Consider the following 19668-nt stretch of genomic DNA (forward strand, 5'->3'; position numbering starts at 1 on the left):
AGATGGCCATACACTGTACAATCTGATTATACAATCTCCTGTAAGATGGCCATACACTGTACAATCCGATTGTACAGTGCATGGCCAACTTACAGGAGATTGTACAATCTAATTGTACAGTTTATGGTCATCTGCAATCAGATTGGACAGTGTACGACAATCTGCAATCAGACTGGACAGTGTACGGCCATCTGGTCTCTCCTCCTGTCAGCATGCAGCTCTGCAGATGTGGAACTACAAGTCCCAGCACTTTATAGGCAGGTAGTGGGTAGAAGCACAGCTCCTGTACACTCTGGACATTATTAGTAGTGAGCTTCAATTCCCACCATACCTTAGCACGGCTCTGCACGCATTGCTGTCTGGGACTTGCATTCCTCCCTCTCCCCGGCTTGTCTTACCTTCTAGTGGGGAGGAAAACTACACCATCCCCGCCCGGTCTCTGCTCCCCGCCTCTGCTGTACTCGGCCTCCTCCGGACACACCATCCAGGGCTCTGAGGTGGCAGCCGGAACTAATGCGATACCTCCTAATGCGAGGCCGCCGCGTTCCCAGGCCGGTCCAGCTACCCTTGCGGCGGCCTGTAATTCATAAAAGGCGGAGCGGCTGTGATGTCACCAACTATACGCCTGGCTGTCTGCCCCCTGCCTGAGCCTGGGCCGGCCTCAGCACAGTGCTTGCACAGTTATAAAAACCTGCCTGCGTCCATATATTTTATGGGCAGCAGTTGTCCGTAACAGACAGTTGGCAACCCTGCTCTATGCTCGCCCTCAATTATATATATATATATATATATATATATATATATATAAATAAAATCTCTGTGTGTGTGTGTGTGTGTGTGTGTGTATGTATATGTAACGCCCCCTTACTTTCAGTATGGGCACTACGCTAAAGTTAGTGGGGAATGGGAGAGTTATTTTGCTCCCATTCACAATTTGTCAAATTTGGGCTGCTGTCATTCCTGAACTGTCCTGTGGGTCAGTCTGCGCTCCAGGGGTGTTTTCCCACCCCTGGGTGACAGGTGGCACTAGAGGGGTTCTGGCAGAACCACTTTTCCCCAGCAGCCAATTAGAGGAGTTTTTCCCTCGCTGGGCATGCTGAGGAGGGTATATCTGTGGCAGACGCCATTCTTTTGAGGGTCCGCCTTCTTCTTCCCGCGGGGTCCATGTTCCAGGTGCGGCATCCACCTTCAGGGTGCGCGCATCCACCGGACCCCAGGGATGGCCCTTTGGACCGAGGGCGCATTCTACACGGAGTTCCATGTTCCTGAGAGGGGCCCCAGTGACTTACTGGGTCCCCAGTTCCATTGAAAGGATCCCAGGCTGGGTGCCGTTCGATTGGGAGGTCGGCTTGAGGAGAATCCGGAGGCAGGTTATCCAACAGGGCTTGAACGAACCAATCAGGGATCTGGTGACTGGAATGCTGACAGGTATGCTTTGCTCTAATCCGGTGACCTATGCTTCAATCTACAGGGAGGATTTGCTCAATTCATTCATCTAGCTTATCCAAAGTAATAGGCCTGTGGCAGAGGCCCTAGAGCCAGGTCTGTGAGAGAGATCTGTTCCTCCCAGCAATCTAAGTGACACTTCGGCTACCAGGCTTGTGACAGGAGTCTGTCCGGGGGCACCTCACCCACTCTGGCTAGAGTGGCGACGAACTGCAATTGATAATATTGAGAGCATGGGGATTGCTCGGTTCCTATCCAGGCCTAATACTGCAAAGTTCCTTCTCTTGCTTCATCAACCTTTTTTTTCCTACTTGATGTTGGTCTGGAAATAAAGCATTGGAAAACCTTTATTCATTGTCTGGACATTCGCTCACTACTCTGTTCTTCACCTGCACCCTCGACAACACTAAGGTAACTTAATACGCCGATCCCAACAACAAATCAGTGGCTCCTGCGGGGGTAGCGCTACACGTGGGGGCTCGTCCGGGATTATCGGCTGTTGCCATCGACAAAGGAGATTGTGAGTATGAATTTATCAAAGAGCAAAGAGTGTTCAGTGTCGTGATTTTGAACTGTCCGGCTACGAGGAGTTAACCTCGCATCCCTAAGCCTGGGCGTACGTGCGGCCTAGCACGCACCTGCAGCGTGCCTGGACAAGTTCTTCAAGTGGGACGTATAATAGAATTTCGCGCCAAGCCAGTAGAGCACCGCCCATCAGCAAGGAAGAACCGCATGGTGATGTCTACCTTCCTACAACCGGGTGTTGCCGCTCCGCGACTGAGGCCCCCAACTACTTCACCGAGGGTCCTCAGCATGTTTGCACCACCGGGAGTGTCTGCCGCTGACACCGGCGTCCGTTTGGCCGCAGAAGGATGGTTCATGTTGTTGTCCAGCGGAGGAACGGAGATGCTTGGACTGACCTGTCCTCAGTGCGAGGAACTATCCGTCAAGATTCAACCTTTCGCCCGATGCCAGAGATGTCGGGCCTATTTGTTCATCGCCACATCCCCCGTAAAGATTCCAAGGGAGTACAGGGTGAATTTTGTCACAGCTGCTGTCCCCGCGGAGGAAGAACCCACAAGACCGGAGCCATCCCCATCGGTGGAGCTCGTAGAGCAAGAGGCTTCCAACATAGAGGTCATCTCGGTCTCATCAACCCTGACCTTGCCATTGGCTACCTCGTCATCCTGCTCACCGGAGGTAAGCCCCATGACCGAAGATGACCCAACCAGTGTGACCAGCTTATCAGACGTGACCAGTTTACCGGACGTGACAAGACTACAGGCCGATACCACTTCGGAGATTGTCCCCTCCACGGCGATCTTTGTGTGGCGTACCTCCATCGAAGTGGGGTCTGTTCCAGCCTCCTGCGGCTGCGGTCGAGGCCTACCCTCATGCCATTACACACTGGATCGGGTTAAAGATCCTACCGCCAAACCCAACGGCTATGTGCTTGCGGAGAAGCTGCACTCCTCCAAGCTTGATTTTGTGTTTGAAGACAGGGACACTTTGGGAAGTTTATTCGAACCAGGGTTCCCAGAATCGCAAGGTCCGAGCATATCCAGTGGGTCCCAGCCGCCGTCTGCGAATGTCCCGCAGCTGACCTGAGGAGTCGGTGAGTCCATTTCTGTTTCCCCCTACCTTGCTCACCACCCCTGTGCCCCTTGTTGCTCCCGTATTGAGAAGGGCCCCAGATGCTGTAGTGCTGCCGGGACGAGGAGACCCGCGGAACCTGCCCACTTTGGCTCATTTGCAGTATGTGGTAATCCGAAGGGTTGCCACAGAATTTGGATATGAATACCCATATGTGCCACCTTCCATTCTGTCACGGATTGACCAGGAGCAGGAAGCCTGGTGGCAGGAGGCCATTTGGTCATATTTGAGAGTACCTCGTATCCTTGTGGGAGCAGATCCAAGGCTGCCCCATCTGAGAAACAGGTTTGAGAGATGCCACCGTGATTGGAGCTGGGGCCGGCATATTTACGGAGATCGGGTTGTGCTGAGGTTTCCTGGGAGAGAGGATCAGGTGTTTTCGGTCACCAAGTCCACGGAAAGTGGTGACGTTGTCATTTTGCCTGACCCCCGGTTCTATAAGTAAAGCACATGTGGGCTTTGCCTGACCCACTTACCTTGACAGAAGTTACGGACAAGGATTTTTGCCCCGTTCAGTTTTCTCCAAGTTTTCCCTTTCCCCCCTGCTCCTCCAGATCCACATGACATTTTTGTGAAGAACTCTTGGGAGGGGTTTGGATTCAGTCAGTTAGAGGGGGTCCTTGCCGGCTTCTCCACAGCAGTCCAGGAAGAAACGGCAAGAAAAGTACTGTTCTACTTTTTTTTTTTTTTACTTCCCTTTCACTGCTACTTCTTAAAAAAAATAAAAGAACTGCCGCAGTACCAGCGCACTGACCGCTAGGGGCAGTGTTCTGCAACGTTACGATGCAGGACAGATATGTATATACAGTTTTATATTCTTGCAAACAGAGTAATATGCTCAAGCACTTACATTAGGATTTTCTTTGGGAGGACTGGAAATTTTGCGCTAGGGCCCGAGTGTACAGTTTCAATTCCGACCTTGGAGGTTGTATATAGAAAATTATATTGGTGACATCAGGATGTATATTGTGTATTTTGTAGGCTTCTTTATCTTTCCTATACAGGTTTTTCTGGACCCACCTACTATCAACACTGCGGAGAATGGGAAGCTAGATAGATAGGGTTGTGTATGTTTGGGTGTCTCCTGTTAAGTGATGTCAATATTGTAATGCAATGTGTGAATTCTGTCCTTCCTTCTTTTTTTTTTTCCTGTCTGGTTTAGCAGGTATCAGGCTAGCATTCAGGCTTGAATGCTTTGGACACTGGGGACAGTGTCATTTCAAGTGGGGGGAGTATGTAGCGCCCCCTTACTTTCAGTATGGGCACTACGCTAAAGTTAGTGGGGAATGGGAGAGTTATTTTGCTCCCATTCACAATTTATCAAATTTGGGCTGCTGTCATTCCTGAACTGTCCTGTGGGTCAGTCTGCGCTCCAGGGGTGTTTTCCCACCCCTGGGTGACAGGTGGCGCTAGAGGGGTTCTGGCAGAACCACTTTTCCCCAGCCGCCAATTAGAGGAGTTTTTCCCTCGCTGGGCATGCTGGGGGAGGGTATATCTGTGGCAGACGCCATTCTTTCGGGGGTCCTCCTTCTTCTTCCCGCGGGGTCCATGTTCCAGGTGCGGCATCCACCTTCAGGGTGCGCGCATCCACCGGACCCCAGCGATGGCCCTTTGGACCGAGGGCGCATTCTACACGGAGTTCCATGTTCCTGAGAGGGGCCCCAGTGACTTACTGGGTCCCCAGTTCCATTGAAAGGATCCCAGGCTGGGTACTGTTTGATTGGGGGTCGGCTTGAGGAGAACCGGAGGCAGGTTATCCAACAGGGCTTGAATGAACCAATCTGGGATCTGGTGAACGGAATGCTGACAGGTATGCTTTGCTGTCATCTGGTGACCTATGCTTAAATCTACTGGGAGGATTTGCTCAATTCATTCATCTAGCTTATCCAAAGTAATAGGCCTGTGGCAGAGGCCCTAGAGCCAGGTCTGTGAGAGATCTGTTCCTCCCAGCAACCTAAGTGACATTTCGGCTGCCAGGCTTGTGACAGGAGTCTGTCCGGGGGCACTTCACCCACTCTGGCTAGAGTGACGACGAACTGCAATTGATAATACTGAGAGCAGGATTGCTCGGTTCATATCCAGGCCTGATACTGCAAAGTTCCCTCTCTTGCTTCATCAACCTTTTTCTTCCTACTTGATGTTGATGTTGGCCTTGTTGGTCTGGAAATAAAGCATTGGAAAACCTTTATTCATTGTCTGGACATTCGCTCACTACTCTGTTCTCTTCTCCACCTGCACCCTAGACAACACTAAGGTAACTTAATACGCCGAACCCAACAACAAATCAGCGGCTCCTGCAGGGGTAGCGCTATATATATATATATATATATATATATATATATATATATATATATATATATATATATATATATAGTGACTTTCATTTTTTTGTTTATTGAGGGGTATAACTTGGATTGGGACGACTATGGGATGCCCAGCATAGATCAGTATAAACAGCGATTGGTTTTGGGACAACTATGTACCCCGTTGGGGTCAGGGATGCACCACAGGGTAGTGAACCCTATAGCCGACTGCTGCAATCAGAGCCTCTAGTGGTGAGGATGGCCTTCGCTGCAGCTGGATCCAGGTCGCGACCCCTGGGATCCCCTAGGTCACGCTCCGCAGGGAGAGAAGAGAAGCAGCAACCAGGACAAGCGATAGTGATGGGTAAGCCGAGGTCAGGGCAACAGGCAGACGAGGGTAACCGAGGGACAGGCAAAAGGTCAGGGTCACAGGCAAACAGGAGAAGTCAGGGACAAGCCAAATCGGTACACAGGAAGGTAAACGTAGCACACTGCAGACAGGAACTTAAGCTAACAACAAGGTTGAACAGCAAAGCAGACCTGCAGTGCAACAGTTAATATAGACTTCCTGGGATGGCCTGGGGTGGGGCCATACAGGAAGGAGAGATGATAAAAAGGCAGCCAGAAGAGGGTCAGGCCTCTAATGGACACATGAGGAGAAGGTAAGCTGCCAAACATTATTGCATGTCCACACACTCCCTGTACATACTCCTTCAGCTTCCTCCTGCTCAAACTTGCTTGAAGCTCATCACTCCTCACTCCACCAGCACATCACTTCATTCCCCAGGAACAGCTAGCACTATTTGTTAGTTAGGCCTGACACTGGCTCAGCCAGGCCTCAGCAAATACCCTTTGCAGGCTGGAACCCTGGGCCCCAATGGTGTAGCAGAATAGCCTTTGTGCTAGCTGCCCTATCTATGGCTTTTGATCCCAGTTAGCCCTCTTCAAGCCCTGCTAGACTTCCTGGCTGCAGCTGCCCTTACCACTGCCCCCACTTTTGATTCTCTACCCATCTCAGACTGCAAGGTCCCAGTCCTCTCAGGCGTGCCTCCCCAGTCCTCCTGAATGTGCCTCACTCACCAGCTCTCTTGGCTGCGACCAGTTGTCCTCCCTAGAGTCTCTTAGCAGTGCTCATGCTTGTGTTTCTGGTCCAGGACCTCTTCATGTGTTCCTAAAAGTGGTCCCAACTGCACCTGGCCCAAGGTCTGGGGAGCTACCTCAAAAGGCCCAGACATCCTTTGCATCCTCTCATTCCAGCTTTTTCACCCGTCAACTACACCCCAGCTGGGCTGACCCCGGCTATTTAAGGAGACCTGCTCCTTGCAAATCCAGAAGGGGATTGGTCAGGGCTCCTTAAAAAAAAAAAAATAGGTGGCTCCACCTCCCCTCCCACCACTCTTTCCAGAAAGCACTAGAAACCTCTGGAAAGATATGGGAGGTCCTGATGACACCACCTGTGAATCACCCAGCCGAGAGAGAGAGAGATGCATAATGTCACATTTGTTGCCAATATATTGCCACAATTGCCTTATTACCATTCCATCAGTATTCCTGTTTGTTGCCTCTCTATTACAGTGGCTACCCATCTGTCTTGTTGTCCATCTATTGTCTATTAACAGTGACTGTTTGTTACCTGAGTATTGTACACAATTGTCCATTTGTAGTCTATGTATTGTCTCAGTATGATCACTTTTTCCTACATATTGTCAAATCACTGCTGCTGAGACAATATTTCAATAATTTAAAGTGGAGGTTCCACCTAAAAAAAAATGCGACTGGGGCGCGCTGCATTCTGGGAACTGTGTGTGTCCCAGAAAGCAGCCGGCCCATTCACAAAGCGCCGCGCTGCTCGCGCATGCGCAGTAGGAAACAGGCAGTGAAGCCGTACGGCTTCACTGCCTGTTTCCCTTACTGTGGATGGCGGCGCTTGGAGCTGCCAGGATAGAGGATCGGGCCCGGGCGGGGGCCGACATAGCTGGTGGCTAGGACAGGTAAGTGTCCTTATTAAAAGTCAGCAGCTCCAGTGTTAGTAGCTGCTGACTTTTAATTTTTTTTTTTTTTGTAATGGAACCTCCACTTTAAGCCCCTAAGCCTATCACTATGAAAAAACAAAATGGCATAACATTTTCAAGTTCCATTTATTGATTTTAACAGGCAAGATTCAAAGATTGGGTCATAAAAAAACAGTCACGTCTTCGATTCTTTATTTGCCAATTAGTGAAAATAATTTTGACACATGGGTAAAATGTATTAAAAATATTTGCCCTGGTCGTCAAATACATTAGGTTTGCCACGGCCTACAGGTTATATGTTGATCATACTAGGTCATTGGTTATACTGTTTGATGTATCAGATATCGCAGTATGTGAAATTAGTGCTGCACATTTTTTTTTACTATAGGTGTTTTAACCACTTGCTTACTGGGCACATATACCCCCTTCCTGACCAGAAGACTTTTTGTGATTCGGCACTGCGTCTCTTTAACTGACAATTGCGCGGTCCTGCGATGTGGCTCCCAAACAAAATTGACGTCCTTTTTTTCCCACAAATAGAGCTTTCTTTTGGTGGTATTTGATCACCTCTGCGGTTTTTATTTTTTGCGCTATAAACAAAAATAGAGCGACAATTTTTGAAAAAAAAAATTATATTTTACTATAATAAATAGTTCAAATTTTTAAAAAAAAAAAATTTTCTCAGTCTAGGCCGATACGTATTCTACATATTTTTGGTAAAAGAAAAAAAAAATCGCAATAAGCGACTGGTTTGCGCAAAAGTTATAGCGCCTACAAAATAGGGGACAGAATTATTATTTTTTATTATTATTTTTTTTTTACTAGTAATGGCGGCGATCTGCGATTTTTATTGGGACTGCGACATTATGGCGGACACATCGGACACTTTTGACATATTTTTGGCACCATTCACATTTATACTGCTATCAGTGCTATAAATATGCACTAATTACTGCATAAATTTGACTGGCATTGAAGGGGTTAACACTAGGGGGTGAGGGAGGGGTTAAATGTGTACGCTGCCTAGTGTTACTAACTGTGGGGGAAGGGGACTGACTGGGGGAGGTGACCGATCTGTGTCCCTATGTACAAGAGACACAGATCGGTCTCCTCTCTCCCTGACAGGACGTGGATCTGTGTGTTTACACACACAGATCCACGTCCTTGTCTCTGTAACCGACGATCGCGGGAGCCTGGCGGACATCGCGGCCGCTAGGCACGCGCATCGGCATCTCAGTGATGCAGCGGGCACGCGCCCCCCAGTGGCCAGGAGGAGCGGAGGCCGTAAAAACACGGTGAGTCAGAGAATTACAACCACCCTGCGGCCGTATAAAGTCGTACGGCCGTCGGGAAGTGGTTAATAGTGCGGTCAAGCTATGCAGTGCTTTACATATATACCATAAATCCACATCAGTCCCTGCTCTCAAGGACCTTACAAGCTAACGTCCCTAACTCAAATTCATACATTGTAAGGCCAATTTATCCAGGAGCCAATTAACCTACCAGTATGTCTTTGGAGTGTGGGAGAAAACCAGAGTACCTGGAGGAAACCCACACAGGCACAGGGAGAACATGTAAAGTCTGTGCAGCTAGTGCCGTGGTTGGGATTCGAACCAATGGCCCTAGTGCTGCTAGGCAGAAGTTCTGGGTATTGCTATATGGATTATGTTGGCTGTTCCTGAATATAAAATAATGGGTGTAGTGTACCAGTGGTTGTTCATTATATTACAGCCTCAGGAAATATTTGATAACTAGTTTCAAGATTCAACACACTGGCAACTATTCTAACTTTAAATGGATAAATACGCTCTAAGTTGCTATAGCCTTTAAACCCAAAAATCTATTTTTTAACATACTTGGCAGGATTCCTCATTATATACAGATTTCTTAAGCAAATATTTTTTTGCAAACCTGTTGCTATTTTCTTACCTGAAGATTCTGCCAATAACACTTCCTGTTATAGGCTGACAACATTAATAAGCTATATCACCATGAGCAGCAGCATTGTCAGCTTGTCATGTGTGTTCCATTATTTGGCTTTGCTTTGTGCTTCTTTAGTTGGGTTGGCTGCCTATCAGGTCTGAAGGAGGTATGTGTAGATCTGATAGGCAGTCCAAAGGCCTATTGTATGCTTATTTCCCTTTGTGCTGCATCATTTTCTGCATGAATATTTAATTTAATCGATTTTTTTTGTATATTATCACATATGATTTTATGTAATAACTATACACCGAATGATTTTTAAAGCTTTGTTGTCTGAATAAAAGATTACACGTTAATATGTTTTACTGTGCTGAGCCTATTTATCACACAACATGGGATTTTTTGGGGGAGTATGTGTTTGTGGGAAGATTTTGAAATGTATCTAAGATTATCTTGCACCAGTCTGTGGTGTCTTCTTTTGAGAAAATGTCCTTAGAATAATATGTGTAGAACTAGTCTTAACTACTTTATGAAAAGGTATACATATACCTTACATATACCTATTCAAATGTATGTAGGCAACTATTCTTCCACCACAAGACAAATTGTTACAAATTTCCACAATAACAGAAAACACAAAATATTAAGACAGACTGGGTTCAGACAGTGGTGTTGGAATGTTGGTCTCCTTACCAAATGTGTTATGTAACTTAATATTATCCTTATAAACCCAAGGCTGGGGCAAAAAGAACACACACAACAGTTCTAGATGCTGTGACAGGAAGTCAGGTAAATCTGTGGCTGTTGTCACAAACGGGACATACATTTCTGCCTTGCTTAGACAATACACTAATCATTATTAGGCGTCGGCTGCGAGAAATAGCCAGACAAGGTCTAAGGGCGTTGAAAGACTCCAGCTGTTCAGAATGAGGCAATTAAGGCCTCTATAAGTAGCCCAGAGGATTACCACTAATTGGCTGCATCACTCCTAAGGATGTGTGAGTAGGAGAGCAGTGCCAGAAGGTCTTCTGTGGAGGTGAGGAGAGGATTGTTTTTTTCTGTGTGAAACAAAATCAAGACTATTGTTTTGTGCTGTATGACCAGCACTGTCTACCCAGCAGTAGGCTGTGTTAGACTTCATAGATAGATTCCTGTGTGGAAGGTGGACGCCCAGAGTGGCTAGGATTTATTTTATGTTTGATTTTGTTTATGCTGTTTGGATGCTTGCAATTGTTTTCCAGCAAGATGGAAAAATAAACCAGAAACTTTGTTTTCAACCGTCTTTGACTGCCAGTCTGTAGAAATTCAGTGTGTGGTGAACCCATCCAAGGGGTCACACACCCCGCTACCGAGCTAAACCCTCACAATGCTCTATGTTATCTATGGCAATTAAAATACGGCAGTTCCAGGATATGGTTTACTCATCTGGGCAGATTTTGACCTCCCTCCCCCCAACTCTCATTTAAAAAAAGATAGAACAAAGTTGTCTTGTGACCACCTACAACATCCACTGCATGAGTTTTGTTGCTGCCTCCTTGACATGATGTAATACCACTGCCACAGAGGTCTTCAAGATCATGACATTGACCCTATAAGAAGTGGCCACTTCAGTAGGCAGTGAAAAGGTACCCTCCCACTTTGCAGTCTAAAATAAAAGATTTGGCATGACACAACTTCTGCTAAGAATGTTTTATGAGTTTGTGTTGGCCAGTGTTCTCTTCTATGCAGTGGTATGCTGGGGAAGTAGGTTGAGGGTGGCAGACACAAACAGACTCAATAGGCTGGAATGGAGATTGATTCAGTGGCAGAGAGGAGAATGCTATCCAATGCATGTTCCATCTTTGACAACTCCTCCTATCTGCTCCACAATACACTGGTCAGTCTTTCAGTAGTAGATTGTTACAACCTTGATGCACCAATGAGTGCCACAGGAGATAATTTCTGCCTATGGCTATTAAACTATATAAATTCTTCCCTTGAGTGAAGACACTAGGAGTAATAAACTGGTCTTTGGATTTCATTTGGATTGTTATATTTATATTATGTTAAGAATGGGTAACGTGGGTGTAATCATTTCAGCAATAAAAAGTGTTCTGATCCATCTACACTCTGTCTGAAACTGAAAAAATAAAGGTTTTGCCATTAGTTATACTTTCATTTGTTTTTGTACTGAGAACAACTGTAACTTCATAATTTCTCTAGGGGAGCGTTAGGCTGCATTCACACCTAGTCGATTTGCGGCGTTTTTTGCCGCGACAAATTGCTGCGTTTTTTGCCGCGACAAAACGCGTGTTTTTTTACCGCGATTTTCGCTGGAGGGGTGATTACACATTGTGTAATATGGCCGAACGCCGAAGACGCCTGAAAAAAAGGGTCAGGGACTTGTTTTGAGCTTCAGGCGTTTCGGCGTTCAGCGTGGAGATGTGAACCATCTCCATAGCCGACAATGTTAAATCACCCCTCCAGCGTATTGCAGGCTGCAATAGCGGCGGGCGTGAAAACGCCTAGGTGTGAATGGAGCCTTAGCCCCCGTTCACACCTAGGCGTATATACGCCTGTAGTGCGACGCCGCTGCAGCCCCGAGACGCCAGAGGGATGATTTAACATGCACCTCTATGGAGATGGTTCACATCTCCACGCCGAACGCCGTACGCCTGCCGCCTGAAAAAAAGTCCCGGACCTTTTTTTCAGGCGGCTTTCGGCGTTCGGCATAGGAGATGTGAACCATCTCCATAGAGGGGGTGAAGGCTGCATTCACAATCGCGGCGTTTTGTCGCCGCAAATCGCGGTACAAAACGCCACTATTTTTCGCCGCGATTTTGTACGCTGAGGTGTGAATGCAGCCTTAAAGTATTCTGATTGATTCAGGTAAGAATTTGAGCCATATTTACAGATTAAAGGGTCACTAAAGGAATTTTTTTTTTTTAGCTAAATAGCTTCCTTTACCTTATTGCAGTACTGGTTTCATGTCCTCATTGTTCGTTTTTGCTTTGACGTAGCTGTAATTCTGCTGTGATCTCCACACTTCCTGGTTGCCTGTTTCCTTATAACCATCATACTGGGAGATTTTCACTGTGGTCTAAGCTGTCATTACTGTGTGTCTAAAACTCCTCAGAACCAATCAGATTCATTTTAAAAACAAAACACTGCCCTGGATTTGTTTGTTTTTGTTCTGTGAGTCTTCCCGACTCACCTCTCACCCGGAACTTCATGTATGTCCTTTAAAATCAAAAGTGAAACTAGAGGCACATTATATGATAGATTAAATTCAATTTTTAATCATTTTTAAAAGCAATCAGTTAACTTTTATGTCTCTATACCCAATAAACAGTCATTTCAGCAACAAAAAAAAAAATTCCTTTAGTGACCCTTTAATGTCTTTATGAAATGATCATCTTTGAGAAGGATTACACACAGAATTTTGGATCGCAGAACTACAAGCATCTGAAAAAAGTGTCATTAGAAAAAGGTTTATACCAAGAGCTTCTTTTACAGCATTGCTTCTGAGATTTTTAAATATGTTTTTTTTTTTAAATATAATCTTAAAACTGGCAGCGTTGACTATATTGATAAAACTACACACCTTTCTCCTGCTTCTTTTCAATCCACAAAGCATTTTCTTCCTCATTCTTGAAATTACAGGATACCAAATGCTGTTTCAAAAGAAAAGGAGATTCAGGAGACAGACATATATGAGAGTTTACACACTCTAATAGGCCATAAAAAACGTTGTTACATTGAATGCATGACTTGTAAGTCTAGACCAGTAGTACATAAACTCTGGGTAACAAATTAGAAAAGTAGTAAGAATCCACTTAGCCCTACTTTATAGATCTCCTTAACACCTCACAGCGCAGAAAGTGTTTGACAGGTAGAAGGACCATCGGCAGTTGAAGGTCCCTACTCTCAGAGCCCTTTCACACAGCCAGCGCGGGGGCGTCGGCGGTAAAGCGCCGCTAGTTTTTGCAACGCTTTACTGTTGTTTTTGCAGCACTTTTAACCCCTGCTAGTGGCCGTATAAAGTGTTAAAAGCGCCCGCCAAACACCACTGACCATTGATTTCAATAGGCATGGGCACTCTAGGAGTCGCCCCTAAAGAGCCTCAAAGAAGCTGCTTGCAGGACTTTTTTGACACACTCTAACTTTCACACTGGGATTGCAGATGAGGCTTTTTTCAAGCGCTAAAGCGCCCAAAAAATGACTCCAGTGTGAAAGGGGTCTCAAGATCAAGCCACATCATCATAAGAAGCAGGATCAGATTATACACCTCATACAGAAAAAAAAAGTCTAATAAAAATATTCAACTTGGGTGAAGATTGTGGAAAGGATACCCAATGAGGGTACTTTTTTTATCTGTACAAGCAAAACTCTTGGTTGTCAGGCTTATAGCTATCCTTTTTCATGTACATTTTGAAGACTGTGGTAATGAGATAGACCTAAAAATAATAATAATAAATAATAACTAATGTGACATGGGCCTTAGGGTTGTTTTGGTAGTGCAATAAATAATTTTTCTTTCCTCCAGCTGGCTGCTAAAACAAATACTATTTGCTTTTAGAAGTTTCAGCAGAATTTAGTAATGTACCAGATTTGGAGATGGATCCTCTGTTTAGAACGTTGTACAGGTCGCATGTACAAAGAACTGGAAGTAGGCATAGTACACAAAACATAAATAAATACCAGAGCTAAGGAATTCTAAGCACTTTATTTTTCTCAGGAATCTGACTGGTTCTTTTTTATATTAGGGTGACCAGACATCCCCGGTTTCTAGGGACAGTCCCCGGATTGAGGACGCTGTCCCGGGACCAACTCTGTCCCCAGATTGGATTTGAACAGAGGCCTGGGTAATTTCAAAGACAGTCAGTGCAGAATTAAAGAAAAAAATTCTGAATTATACCCCCGCTCTGCCGCTCCTACTAGCTTAGGGGGGGTCTATTTCTTTCCATTATCTGTACCCCTTTCTGATGATCATGTGCTGGTCGGAGTGGAGGGAATATTTCTTCAGTTTCCGGTGCATACCCATTCAGCTCCGCTTGCATGTTCTTCTGCCTTGGCTCAAATCCTGGCCAGCCACCTGCCTGCTTATCTCCTTGCCTTCCCTGGTGGAGTGATCTTCCTCCGCTCCCCACCCAGTAGTAGCTGGGGCCCGAAGAGTAAGACCTGACAGGCTGTGAGGCGGGTAGCGGTGGCGATGGGCACAGAGTCCCTGATTGCCGCCATTACTAGTAAAAAAAAAATAAATAAATATGTCCCCGGATTTCATTTAAAAAATCTGGTCACTTTACCTTATATGCCATTTCAACAGAGAAAATTTGAGTACTGTCCTTGACACTTTTTTTATTTGCACGAACATACAATTTTTCAGGACAAGCTTTCAGGGTGTTACCCCTTCTTCAAGGTCATCACGGACAGTACTCAAATTTTCTCTGTCACAATTGCACTAATACGGCTACAATCATGTCAAGTATGCCATTTCGAGAAATTTTTCACAGGTGCACGAGAGGTTCTTGGCATTGTTCTACTAATATAGACCACAATACATCACAAGCTCACATCTTTGAAACACTTGAGGTGTGAATCAGTAAGAATAGGCAGCACAGGAAGAGGAAGTTCTCGATGAGGTCACTGACACAGCTGTAGACACAAAAAAGATGTTTCATGCACGCTGCTAGAGTAAAGAGCAAAATTGAATACAAAAGGAGCCCGGAAAGCCCCAGTGACTGTGGGTCAGACCAATTGGGACTGACCTATCACAATAGACCCTCTTAGGACCCCTTGGTTTTTTGATAAATCTGAGCCATCCAGCAGCGTGTAAGCCCATCTTGAAGACCCAAAAATAATGCTGCTCAGATTAATATCCTTTTCAGGACAAACAATTTTAGAAATCTGAAGTCAAGAATTTGCTGCACTATGTACTCATCCACCACATCCATGAAAAAGAACAAATGAGGGGGAAATGTGTGGCAATACTGATTCCGGCCGGGTTCACACTGGTACGACAAATGCTCCCACATTGGGAGCTCATGTCGCATGACGTGTAAAAATCAATGTTTCCCTATGGAAGCCATCTTAACTGGTCCAACACAAGTCTCCTTTGATCCTTCTTCAACACATCAAATATCACTGAAGTCAGACCGACGTCTTGACTGATTCAACTTTGGCATGTGTCTTGTGCTCTGATGATCTTGAAGGGGAACTCCACGCAAATTATTTTTTTTAAAACGGCATGGGTTCCCCCTCCAAGAGCATACCAGGCCCTTTGGTCTGGTATGGATTTTAAGGGGAACCCTTATGCCAAAAAAATGAGCACGCAGCCCAATAGGTCAGGAAAGGGGGTGGGGATGAGTGAGGGCCCCCCTCCTGAATCGTACCAGGCAGCATGCCCTCAACACAGGCGGGGTTGGTGCCATGTTGATGAGGACAAGGGCCTCTTCCCGACAACCCTGGCAGTTGGTTGTCAGGGTCTGCGGAGGGGGGGCTTATCAGAATCTGGAAGTCTCCTTTAACAAGTGGGCCCCCAGATTCTGGCCCCCCACCCTATGTGAATGAGTATGGGGTACATTGTACCCCTACCCATTCACCTAAAAAAAAAAGTGTAAAAAATGAAACACAGTACAAAGGTTTTTAAAGTAATTTATTAAGCAGCTCCAGCATCTCTCCCGACTTCTCCCCTCTCCGGCTTTTCTCCACTCTCTCTCAGGTTCTTCGCCCTCTGTCCACTGTCTTCTGCTGGGTCTCCTCTGCTGTCGTCTTGTTATTTTACTTGCTCTTTTGCCTGGTCTTCTCCCTCTGTTCTTCTTCCGATGTTGAGTCAACGCTCTCTCCTGCTCTAATGCCGGGTGCGTGGTGTGCCTCTACATATATTGGCAGGGGGCATGGTCACCATATGACATCATCCAGAGGCCCCGCCCCTTACGATGTCACTGTCCAGGGCATGCACTGATGATGTTGGCAGTGGCGTATATAGTAAATTTTTCCTAAACAGTGCACAAGATATTTAAAGTTGCTACAGGTAAAGGTGACAAACATATGTCCATTAACAATTCTATGAAAGTGGGTTTGTTGTTAATGATGACAAGAAATGGGTGGACATTTATTTATTGGTTTAATGTTGTAAACATTACCCGGTTATATTCTGGTAATATACTGCATTTAAGATACTGAACCTGGAAATAAATTGTGTGATGCATTATTCAATCTGTCATTGTTCCAACAGGGCTCTGTGTGTGTGTGTGTGTGTGTGTGTGTGTCTAAGTGTGTGCAATAGAGAGTGCCGGCAGAGGTTAGTATTGGTTGAGGTATTAATGCCCTGTACACACGAGCGGAAATCCCGTCGGAAAAAAGTTGGATGTTTTTTCCGACGGAATTCCACCCGGCTTGCATACACACAGTCACACAAAAGTTTGGTGAACTTTTGAGTGCCAAGAACACAGTGACGTAAAAGACTACAATGAGCCGAGAAAATTAAGTTCTATGCTTCTGAGCATACATCGATTTGTTTCCGAGCATGCGTTGGAATTTTGCGCGTCGCAATTTGTACACACAATAGGAAATTCCTATTGTATTTTTTCCTGACGGAAAAATAGAGAACCTGACCAAAAGCTCTCATCAGACTTTTTCCAGCAGGAAAACCGATCGTGTATAGAGGCCATTATTCCTCCCATATTACCAGATAGATGGGTATTGTTAACTTGTTACAAATCCGGAATAACCTTTCAGTTAGTATAGAAATAATATATAGGGGGTACACCCTTGAGATGGATAGGTTCTATTAACTTGTTGTTTGATTGTAGTTTTCTTTCAAGTAGATTTCCTCTCAACTCCTGTTGTCTCCCTCAGTTTGAAAATATGAGTCGTACGCAAGTTGGATGTTTGTAACTTGGCGAGTGCCTGTGCTGTTTAAATAATTTAATAGAACACCAAAGTAATAAAGAAACAAAGAAGATACAACCTCTAGAGCAGGGGTGCCCAACCAGTGGCCCATGGGCTACATGTGGCCTGCGGAGCCTTCCTGCTTTGGGATAGCAGGTTCTCAAGCCCAGATCGTGGGTTGCCACCCCGCCATCCCAGAGCATCAGTGTTTTGAATGAAGCCAGCAGTAGAGGAAACAAGCGACTGCAGAGGGAGCAGAGCCGCATATGACGATGCTTTCTGTATAGTGCCAGCTCCTGTCACAAGCAGAGTGATACCAAATGCATTTTGCCTGGGACAGCAACAGCCAGCAATAATTGAATGTATAACTGTTATTAAAATTCAAGTTTATTACTAAAAGCAGTGCATATATGGACAAATCTGTTCTGCAATGGTTATTGGGCTACTTTCAAACCGATCCGCAGGTGCATCGCAGTTCACCTTCAGGTTACCTGCACTGAGCCATAGACTTCTGTTATTATCTGTGGGTTTGGTGTGCTTTCAGAAAGTGTGCCACACCTGCAGGATATAATAGACATCGATGGCAAAGTAAAGTTAACCTGCAGGAAGGCCACAGGTGCACTGTGCTGCACTCGGAGTGCAGGTAAACTGCCGCACATCAGTGTGAAAGCAGCCTTAGGCCCCTTTCATATGATTGGTTCAACCCACGCAGACCCTTCATTCACCTCTATGAAGCGGCAGATCTAAAACGGACTTGTGTCCATTTGCACCCACCTACCTCCAATCCGATCCACAAAAAAAAAAAAACAAACATAAGGGGGATCCGTCCCCTTCCATCTGGTTGGATCGGAGGGGGGGGGCCCACAGGGTAGAGTGGGCTGTGTCCATGTCCGCTCTGCATATACAGAGCGGATAATGGATCTGTCTTCCGTCCGCTCCACTTATTGTGGCCCATGACCAGCTACCAAGTCACTTAAGTGGACCTCGCTCTTTAAAAGGTTGCGCTAGAGTCTTATTAGCCATAGTGTCTGCTTAGTGATGAATAGGAGCTTTGAAAATACTCATGATTATTATTATTTAAAATAAATACATATTTCTTTATATAGTGTTGACATGCAGTATTTCACAGAGTACACAGGCCATTTTCATCAGTCTCTCTGCTCTGAAGGATCTCACAATTGAATGCCCTTAAACTCACATACATTAGAAACAATTTGGGTGGAAAACAATTAAACTAGCACGATGGTTTTGGATCCTGGGCGGAAACTAAAGCACCCATCTAAAGCCAATGCAAATATATAGAGAACCTCCATGCTGATTATGTCCCAAGTCAGATTTAAAATGGTTGTAAACCCTTTACAACCACTTTTCCCTACAGGTAAGCCTAGATTAAGGCTTACCTCTAGGTGCTTTAAATATCTCTTGAACCTCCACAGTTTAGGAAATATTTACAAAAATGACGGGAGCCGATGTCTACTTTAGCAACGCCTATCGTGCTGTTCCTAAAGGAGGCAGTGCCGTGACTGGCAGCTCATTGCGACTCTGGCTAATCACAGCGCAGAACCCAGAAGTAACTCCCGGGAGAGATGTCGGCCGCCCAAGCGGTGTACAAGGACAGCTGCGGGGGCTTCGATCTGAGGTGCTATGCATACGGGCTCATTATGCCTTTGTCTTGCAGGTGGTGTTTTTTTTTTTGTTGTAAAAGTGGGTTTACTTCCTTTTTAAGAGTTATTCTGACCAAACACACCCTGGGAGCAAAAAGATTTAAGGTTTTCATTTTAACTCTTCTCAATTCTTACCATTTTATAAAATTATAAGCTTAAAGCGGTGGTTCCCCCTAAAACAAATTTCTAACAATAGATTCGTAAGACCCGTTACACTGCGGGTAGGCTGGCTTTTTTTTTTTTTTTTCGTACATACCGAGATCTCCCCGTCTCGTCCCTTGGCGGTGGGCGTTCCTAGTTGATTGACGTTCCTCGGACGGGCGCGTACGTGACGTCACGACTTTCCGACAGAAGCCGAACGTCATTGCGCAGGCGCCGTATAGAGTCGGATCTATACGGCGCATGCGCAGCGACGTTCGGCTTCTTTCGGAAAGTCGTGACGTCACGTACGCGCCCGTCCGAGGAACGTCAATCAACTAGGAACGCCCACCGACAAGGGACGAGACGGGGAGATCTCGGTATGTACTAAAAAAAAAGCCAGCCTACCCGCAGTGTAACGGGTCTTACGAATCTATTGTTAGCAATGTGTTTTAGGGGGAACCACCCCTTTAAGGAAAATGTAACCTCTCACAGTAATGTGCTAGACCAGCTTTTTTCAACCAGGGTGCCTTGAGGTTTCTTCAGGGGTGCCTTGGCAAAATGCCTATAAATTGCCCAAAAATTGTATACAAGCCGGCGTCTGGTGGACTGTTTTCATCGGTCCAAACCGATCGTGTGTGGGCTCCATCGGTTATT

General features: G+C 45.7%; 1 protein-coding gene across 3 annotated transcripts in view; it reads right to left on the bottom strand.

The window, feature by feature from the left end:
- Positions 1 to 19668, bottom strand: part of LOC120919544 (zinc finger protein 37-like) — a 69251-nt gene that overhangs the window by 11891 nt on the left and 37692 nt on the right. For all 3 annotated transcript variants that reach the window (XM_040331747.1, XM_040331750.1, XM_040331749.1), the window contains exon 3: positions 12921 to 12990. In XM_040331747.1, coding sequence (XP_040187681.1) covers positions 12921 to 12990 — 70 coding nt within the window. The remainder of the gene's footprint in view (positions 1 to 12920; positions 12991 to 19668) is intronic.

This window comes from Rana temporaria, chromosome 12, assembly GCF_905171775.1.
Source record: "Rana temporaria chromosome 12, aRanTem1.1, whole genome shotgun sequence".
Taxonomy (NCBI): Eukaryota; Metazoa; Chordata; class Amphibia; order Anura; family Ranidae; genus Rana; species Rana temporaria.